The sequence below is a fragment of the Arvicanthis niloticus genome, chromosome 8 (genome assembly GCF_011762505.2).
Source record: "Arvicanthis niloticus isolate mArvNil1 chromosome 8, mArvNil1.pat.X, whole genome shotgun sequence".
NCBI lineage: Eukaryota > Metazoa > Chordata > Mammalia > Rodentia > Muridae > Arvicanthis > Arvicanthis niloticus.
In genome coordinates this window covers 77,222,897-77,232,320 of record NC_047665.1, presented here as the reverse complement: position 1 = coordinate 77,232,320, position 9,424 = coordinate 77,222,897, and the positions used below count along the sequence as shown (strand labels likewise).

The 9,424-nt window shown below is 37.6% G+C and overlaps 1 protein-coding gene across 14 annotated transcripts in view; it reads right to left on the bottom strand.

Annotated features, from left to right (window-relative positions):
* Positions 1 to 4,108: 4,108 nt before the first annotated feature.
* Positions 4,109 to 9,424, bottom strand: part of Wac (WW domain containing adaptor with coiled-coil) — a 58,981-nt gene continuing 53,665 nt past the window's right edge. For all 14 annotated transcript variants that reach the window (XM_076939679.1, XM_076939676.1, XM_034509784.2 and 11 more), the window contains 2 exons: positions 8,983 to 9,110; positions 4,109 to 5,097 (listed from right to left, as the gene is read on the bottom strand). In XM_076939679.1, coding sequence (XP_076795794.1) covers positions 5,028 to 5,097; positions 8,983 to 9,110 — 198 coding nt within the window. In that variant the 3' untranslated portion in view covers positions 4,109 to 5,027. The remainder of the gene's footprint in view (positions 5,098 to 8,982; positions 9,111 to 9,424) is intronic.

Here is a 9,424-nt window from a genome sequence, read left to right as displayed (position 1 = left end):
CACAAGCAAAACTAAAAAAGAAAGTTAACATGAGAAGAGGGAGACACTTGTATATGGGAGGAGTTGTGAAATGCATAAACGGAAGGGGACACTACCTGGGTAAGGGGAAAAATGAATGAGAAACAGATTAACCAGCTATGGAATGTATAATAAGGTTATAAAATCCTCCTTTGCATAAACAAAAACATTTTAAAACAATTCTCTTCCCTTCTGGTGTTGCAGGAAATGGCCCCAGTGTTCCCACCTAAGGTCTGCTAATACAGGCACTGAGGGAAGATGAAGATTCTGTCAGCTTCAGTGGGCATCCTGGTTAGTAGTGACTTTTATCCTCATGTGCTACCTACCCACAGGTCCAGCTTCCTAATTTTAATTCCCCTCTTAACCCATGAGACTGCCTGGGGGGTGATTAGGGAATGTGCTTGCTTGCACTTATGTGCTCTTACATTCCGCTCACTATGGTCATCAGTTCTTGGATCAGAGGAAGGCTGGATGCTTCTCATTTGTGTGTGGGAGAATGTTCTGCCACTTTAAAACCTGAAGCCACCTTCAGTTTCAGCATCAATCATCAATTATTTTAGGTAGTAGGACCTTTGGAGACCCACTTCTGGACCACAGAAATACAGCCTGACACAGCATTGGCAGTGAGTGTTCTCTGGTCTATTTTCTATGTGTGACTTAAAATGGCCAAGAACAAAGGTGAGTCTTGGTTTGAACTTGCCCATGGTACTATTTATTCTAATAGTGAATTTTATGTTTTCCAAAACATTGAGCACATACACCTGTTGAGCTTGGCCATGTGCTTAGGGGAGGAATGGAATGAGAAACTGTTGGAGGGTGGACTGGGATGGGGACTAATGACTGAACAGTAAAAGGATTAAAGATAATTTAAAAATGAATATACTGTTCTCATCCACAAGGTCAATGTCATCCTCAGTGTCAGAAGGAACTGGTTGGGTGAATGGGAAATCACCTGAACTCATTTAAGTCCATTATCTTGGGAAACAGAGCCACCACCTCCTTCCATGCCTCACACCATCCTACCCAAGGTGGTCCAAGACCTCCTGGTTCATGCCCCCAAGGGTGGTCCCAGAAGTAGCAGTCAGTGTCTTACTTCTCATTGGCTAACACTGTGTTCACAGGCTTCTGCTCTTGCCCCAAGGAAATACCTTGTTAGATTCAATGAGGTAGTTACCTCATCTCTTTATTGTTCCTTCTTGCTTTACCAGTACTTGAAATCGATTTTAGTAACCTTTGCAATTCTGAATTCTGGTTCTGTCCTAAAGCCTCTAACAGCTGTAATTCACTCAAGCATTAAGGAACTATTATGTACCCGACAAAATGTATAGGGTGCTATTTTAATTAGTGAACTGGACAATGAAGAGACAGCAAAATTTCCTACTTCTAGTGTGTACTGCCTGCAGCAAGCAAGAGAACCACTGAGTTGGTGCTTTAGACTGAGTAGTAGATTTGGCAGATTATTTAAACATGCAGGGTGTGGTTTACTTCCCATGCAGGCAAAGGTATAGATTAACAGGCAATGTATGTACAGAGGCATAAAATGAGAGGCAACAGAACCTAAAGCAGAAAGGTCAGGATGTGCCAGAATCTTGACTGATGACAGCAGAGAGGACTGCTATGGTCAGTGATGAGTGGCACTGAATGCATTTTGTAAGGCAAAGCTGATGGGTAGGTTATACATGGCAAGGGGCAAAACTTACAGGGAACCTATCCTAAAGAGAATTTTTATAGATACTCACCTCATGAAGGCAAATTATCTACAGATTGTGATCAGGAACTCACAGACCCAGTTCGGAAGCCATCTGAATGTAACTGAGTTTCTCCAAGGGATAAACAATCTAGACAAGTTGGATACAGCATACCCCAAAGCTCGAGAGTTCAGGACAGACAATAAAAGTACAAGACCTCTAAAGTTAAGTCTGATCAAGCCCTTTGGGGGACGGGGAAGAGATGGAAATCAAAGTCTGGATTCATACATACAATAAAAGAACTGTACTGGACGTGTGCGTCTATAGTTCCAGAAATTTTCAAACTGTGGAAGAACATTTAAACACAATTACTAACATTTTGAGTAGCTATTTAGAACAAGTGTTTTAAATTTCCTCCAGAAATACAAAATTTTGTCCTGAAGTCTTTTTTCACAGTTCTGAAATAACTGCACCATAGAGTCAAAACATTTTTATTACTTTCCCGTATCATTTTGCACACTTCTGTACAAATACAAGAATAAAAGCAGTATTTACAGGTATTGAAAAGAACTCTGGATATTTAAACTCAGCACCTAAACACAGTTGCTTGAAGCAGGAACTCCAAGGGTCTGGTAGGCGAGTAAATGGTCTTTCCTGCATGTTCCTCTTTGAAAAATTCCCTTAGAGCTAAGGTATTTATACACAGCATATTAAATAGAAAAGGCTTGTTTTCAGCACTTCCACTATAAGATTATTTTACAAGCGTGAAATAAACATAATGCCATCTATTTAGGGAGCAAAAATCTTTTTTAAAAAGTTTGAGTATAGAGTATTCTGCATTTTGTTTTTAAAAAATTAGTCCCAAGTTTTAAAACTAAATAAATTTTAAGACTAAATAGAATGAGAAAAATAAGGAGACATGCTGGTTCTTTGGGGAAGATTTTTCTAACAAATTAATCACAACCCCATGTGGTAAGAGCAACTAAAAGTTTAAATACTCACATTTTAAATAGAAGAAAGAGTAAGGTTTTCTAGAGCTATGCAAAATTTTTATTTTCAAATTCCCTAAACCTGGTTACATGTTCAAATTCATGGCACCTGAAGATAACCCAGGATACTGAACTTGATCTAAAAGATATGCCTTAGTCACTTAAAGATTTAGGAGCCAGACACAAATTTTACTACAAAAATGTAATTGAATCAAATATTACAAAATACTTCAGGAAATTTCAAATTAAGCATTTTTTTCTAAAATATTTAACTAATCTACTTAGGGCTGTAAACATTAAAACAAACAGGGATTGAGTGACATAGATGAATGGAATGACTTATGCAACTCACAAGTCAACTGCACCAGACCAGGAAATGGTCCCCTTACACTATAAACCTGTAGCCCTTTGCCCAAAAAGACTCTGTACAGAATTTAGCTCGACATAGCTCTTCAAAATACCATTAACACATAAAGCACAGTTCAGCAAATAATGGAACATGTTTGGACATTTCATCATGACATGTCTTTTTTTAATGTTTAAGAAGTACTTGAAAGTAACAAGAGGAAGTCAGCTTCCTGTATGAGGCTATCCCTCCTCTCCATCACACCATAAAATCTGTGCTTCAGCAAACACCAATACTATCATTTCAGATGTTTATTAGACAAAGTTTTAATGTTGCCTTCTGTAGCTTAAATATAATATAGACAAAGCAAAGAAGTAACGTATAGCTTTCAGTGTTTCAGAAAGTCAACACTGATTCTGGTGTAAAACAAAAATCATCCCTTGGTGATTGTAGATCTGAAGTACACATCTGCCCCAACAATGGCAATTGTGAAGTCAAATGTTACAATTTTGATGCATACAAAAAACTCTACGATCTGGTAGAATCCTGGCAGTGTCATGTTAAGGCCATGTTGACTAAAATTTTTAAGCAAGCGGGTTTTAAAAAAAAAGCCAAGGTAGCTTTATAGTAGCAATAGTTTCTTTTTTATTGTAATATACTTTAGGAAACACTATACAAAGCTGAGCCTTCCCGCTGTTTCTGTGGAACAGAAGGAAACTCAATGACACAAACTGTTTTGTGATGCTAAGAAGAGCAGTCAGCACCAGACTTGAAGAGTTAGGTACAACACAGACAATCCTTCAAAATGAAGTGTCAGAATAGCAAGACAGGTAAACCAAGTTGAACAAATGACACCACTTGGGAAGTGATTCCTAATTCTTGTTGAATTTCACATTCATTAAATATCTTTTACACAATTTATCATTAATGTGCTTTAAACAAAACCTCCCTATAAGGAATTATTATTTGTAATAAGATATATTCAACAAGAATAGTTTTGATAAAGAATCCTCATAGTTCAAATTCTAATATGTACTGACCGAAGGAAAAAAATGTAACAAAATGTGTTTGTTTAAACATGTTTATTACAACAGATACAATTCACATCTGACTAGCTTTGTTTCTCCTTTCCCCTCCCACAACCATGTTCACTGGGCCACTTCCTTGTATTTGAGCAGTCAATGTACTTTCAGCACACTTGCCCAGCAGTACTTTTAAGTCCATTCTTACAGGGTGAAAATGGATTTCAATAATTTATACAAACGTGGGTTATGCTCGATCACTGCAACTTCCAGCTACTGTACATAGGAATGAGAAGGTTATAGAAAAGTGCCACAGCAACAGTGCCCTAAGAAAGGAAAGGGGGCACCTTTAAAAAAATGGATAAAATCAGGCCAAGGGACTTCAGAGGGAATGGAACATACAGGAAATGAAAACATTTCTTTGCAAAACAAACGGAGCAGCACTGCTCTCGATGAGGTGCAAGTGCTGATCAGTTGTCTCATGATATTTGTACACTGCTCATAAGGTTCAAAATCGCATCCTCAGACACAGATCACCTGGCGCTTGCACTGGACTTTTGAAAATGCAAGATTTCTGAATGATAAATTAACCCCCCAAATTTTTATTTTTTTTTAAAAAAGCTAATTTTGCAGACAGGTTTCCATGTAAAAGGCTAGGTATTTAGCCACCTCAGCATTGATTAGTTTCAGATGTCTAGGCTCTGTTACACATGGCTTCCCATGGCTTCACTCTACAAAACATATTTACAACGTGAAGATACATCTACAAGAAATCTACATTTCAAGGGTTTTACAAATCAATCTTGTATCTTTCCCCTGAATTGACTCTCACAGACCCCGTCCCCATGTCATTTCATTTGCCCAGCTTAACAGTCCATGGTCTACTTAAATGCAGCTCAATATGTTATGACCGGGCAACAGATTTACAGTTCCTCTATGAGATCATGTGCAATTATTCACATCTTCAGACCATGAAGGAATTCTGATTTTTTAGCTTTTCGAGTTCCTTAATTTGTTGTCTCAAAAATAGTATCCTGGAAAATAAAAGTAGATATGAACATCTATATGTAACAAAAAAAACTTTGTGAATATTAATGAGTCTTTATACTGAATAATAAAAACATCTTAGTTTATAGTTGAGAGTATTTAACACATGTATTAAATACTGAAAAAAGCAAGCTAGAAATTTTCTTAATTTCTTAACAATTTTTTAATATTTGCCTCAAATACAGAGAACAATTTGAAATTGTAGTATATGCATTAAAAAGAAGTCAGGTAGTTTAAGTATGGAGGAAATCTATACCTCATTTACTCTTGCTTATTGTTTCAAATGTACAACTAAGGGGAAAAAATTTTTTTCTCCCAAATGTACTTAACTTCATTCTCTACGTGTGTGTGTGTGTGTGTGTGTGTGTGTGTGTGTGTGTGTGTGTGTTTCAACACCTTATGAAGTCCAAGTGTTTACTACATCCAGGACAGCCGAGAGAAGCCACCCCCAGATGCTCCAATCTACTCTCACAGACACATATGCTTCTACTGGACCTGCTCCTTCCTATGTATCCGCAGATAGTTCCACAGACCCTGGACAGCAAGGAAAAATGAGACTCTCCTGAGACTGGACCAACATCTATCCTATCTCCATACTCATTTTCCTAGGTTCCTCGGAAACACTTCACCGTCAGCAGAAGTAGCAAAAGATCACCACAGCCCTATTGCTGCTCCACCACTGACAATTTCTACTCTCCCCCAACCCCCCAGTTACCTGGCAACAGCCAGGCGAACCTGACTCATGGTATAAAAGGGACTGCTTAGCCTCCCCTCTCTTTTGCTTTCTTGCTGTCCTCTTACCCCTTACACTCTGTCCCCATTCCCCTCCTTCCTCTCCCTCTATGTGCTCATACCTGGCCTCTATTCCTCTACTTTCTCTGCCTTTCTCTGTCTCCATTACCCTCTCAACTCTCCTCAATAAACTCTGTTCTATACTATACCATAGTGTACTTGGTCCCTCAGGGGAAAGGGATGCCTCAGCATGGGCCTGCTGAGACACACACTTCCCCCACACCTGACTGTACATCCACCAACCATATTCCTTTTTTCCTTATCTTTTTATAAAACACTTATAATATTGTTAAGATTAGAATTAAACAGAGAGGCCAAAATTACTACAAAGTAATTACCGTAGATGTAGCTATATAAAGCTGATGCCAAATAACATGTCTATCATTTCAAAATTGCTAGTTGAGGTATTTTGAGTGTGACAAGTTATCCTAAGCTAGACATCAGGGAAACATTCAATGAACGTCAATATGTCACAATGTAGCCCAAGAACACATACAATTAAATTACAACAATTAAAAATGAAAAACAATTCTGGGACTGTAACTCATGGTAAGGTTGAGTGCCTGGAATTAATCTTTAATCATTCTCCCATCTATACTTTTAAAGTGAAACACTAATTGAGACAGACAGACAAACAGACACACACACACACAAGATAAAACACAAATTCCAGTTAGACAGTCACAAATATGATAGTATTTATTCTCTCATGTGGATTACAGTATTGACTACCTGTAGTAACACTGAATTATGTACTGACTTAATATCTGACCAGGGAAATTCTTTTTTTTTTAAAAAAAAAAAAACAATTCCATATATATATATGTGTGTGTGTGTGTGTGTGTTTGTGTGTGTGTGTGTGTGTGTGTGCACTATCCCTGTCTTCAGACATACCACAAGAAGGCATCAGATTCCATTACAGGTGGTTGTGAGCCACCATGTGTTTGCTGGAAATTGAACTGAGGACCTCTGGAAGAGCAGTCAGTGCTCTTAACACTAAGCCATCTATCCAGCCCCCAGGGAAATGGTTTTAAGACACATTAACCAAATGAAAAAGTCAAATGTCTGTCATTAAATCACAATGCTATTTCAGTGGCAGAGCTAATTCCTAAGCAATCCTACAACAAAAGAATTCCAGCTGATATTTACAAACATAATAAATATCACTAGATTAATAAAAACTAAAAAAAAAAAAAAAAAAAAATCAAGATTCCAAGTTAACTGTATAAATCACAACCCAATGTATATTTATGGATTGGAGACAACAGTAAGTATTTCCCCTGAATCATGATGTATAAAGACAAGCTATAATGTCACTAGAAGTTTGCTCCTAAAGCACATGTTTCAAATATACCTAAGCTGTCTAATACCAGATAACATCTAATACCAGCACATGGAAAAGCTAAGATTGCAGATACACTCCATTTGGCTAGATAACATCGTCCTTATTTTCTTTCTTGGTTTTTTGAGACAGGGTTTCTCTGTGTAGCCCTGGCTGTCCTGGAACTCACTCCGTAGACCAGGCTGGCCTCCAACTCAGAAATCTGCCTGCCTCTGCCTCCCAAGTGCTGGGATAAAAGGCATGTGCCACCACTACCCGGCACCGTCTTTATTTTCAAAGGATCTAAGAATATAAACAGTAATCTAAAATTTTACTGAGCCAATTTAATCACACGATGCATATGTAACTTAAATCAAGAGTAGCACTTTTAATTAGCTACCAGCAACATCTCATTTTTAAACATATCCTAGTAGAACATAGAGTTATGAAGGAAGGAGTATAGAGTTGTAAACTTAAGAAGAAAAACCCCAATAAAGCAGCTATGAGTTAACAAGAAACCAAGACACTGTAGCATACCAAAGACCAACTATGTTATGAAAATATTGGTAGAACATGATATGATTACATTACACAGATTATAATTTGACTCTTACATGATTCCCACAACTAATCCAAAACCACGTCCACATGAACTTCACCATCCTGAAGTGGGTGGATGTGGTTCTTCCCATAAACTTTCTGTTCACATGCTTATCTTATCTGAAGTCTTATCTGAAGTCATTCACTCACAATCTGTCCCTTCTTTAGGCTTAAAAACTCAACACCAACAAAGGCACCCTAATCAAACAACTGTGCAATCAAATCACCTAGACCTTTTGTGTTATTTTTAAATCTCAAAAAACTCAGGAAATGAACAATAGTTGAAACTTCAGTGTTCTTTGCTGCATCGGTCCCTTCATGTCCCTCCTGCCCTGCCTCTCCCCAGGGCATAAAGCATCAACTTGTACAACATAAACAAGCTGCACATGGTATCCCCCACTACTCATCCCTTCTCTTGAGTATCCGATTGACCTTTGAAATATTCAAATGCTTGTATTCAAAAGCTATTGTTTTCCTAAATAATAACGCTACCACAGGAATGATGCTGGAAGGTCCATTACACATACGGATCCTGAAACAGGACACTACCAAGTCACAAACTGCTCAATATATGAATAAAAAAGATAAGGTTGATCAACAAAAAAAAAAAAAAAAAAAAAAAAAAGGAAAACAACAAAAAAAAATTAAGTAAGCTTTAAAAAGCATTTTCTTTCTAGAAAATTGACTTGCAAGTAAATAAGAATCATGCTAATTTTACTGTTGGAACCCAAATTGCAAAAGCTATGAAGTCAGCTAACACCTGTGTGGGTAATATTGAAGGCATTAAGTTAATTGGTTTCCCACTAACCAGTTATAGATATTTAATGGGGAATCTTACAATGTACTTTCAGCAGATATGGGCAGAGAAAAAAACATACTTAATTCTAAAAAGACAACTATGGGTCCGTTAAGAAAGCACCAACTGTACAAATAAAAGAATCTGATTTTATATTCCAAGCACACATATTAAAAAGCCAGGTGTGACAGTATATATCTGTGATTCCAGTATTGGTGAGGAAGAGACAGGAGAATCTCTCAGGTTTGCTGGCCAAATCTGACTTCCTAAGGTCATTCAAAACCAAAAACTATGAGATATATATATATGTATTATACAAACAAATAAACACACACACACTCTCACACAGAGTGAAAAACTTACCTCTGCTCTCGCAAAGTTGCTTGAATTTCACATACTCGAACTAATGATCTCAAATTTTTTAACTCAGTACATATTTCTGACATGTGTACACTTCCCATATTATGGGCTTCTTCACGCAATCTTGATGCCTGCAGTTAATGAATTGAAGCTCACATAAAATATGAACATACATACACAAAAGAATGTAAGAACTTACACTAAAGGAATAATAAATCCCAGCACTCTAGCAGAAGAAGTGATTAAGATATTAAATTCCAACCCAGCTTTATATTACACAGTAACTTTCAGACGATAATTACACAGAGAGAGAGGGAGAGGGAAGAGGGAAGAGGGAAGAGGGAAGAGGGAAGAGAAGAGGGAAGAGGGAAGAGGGAAGAAAGAGGGAAGAAAGAGGGAAGAAGAGGGAAGAGGGAAGAGGGAGGGGGGAGGGAAGAGGGAAGAG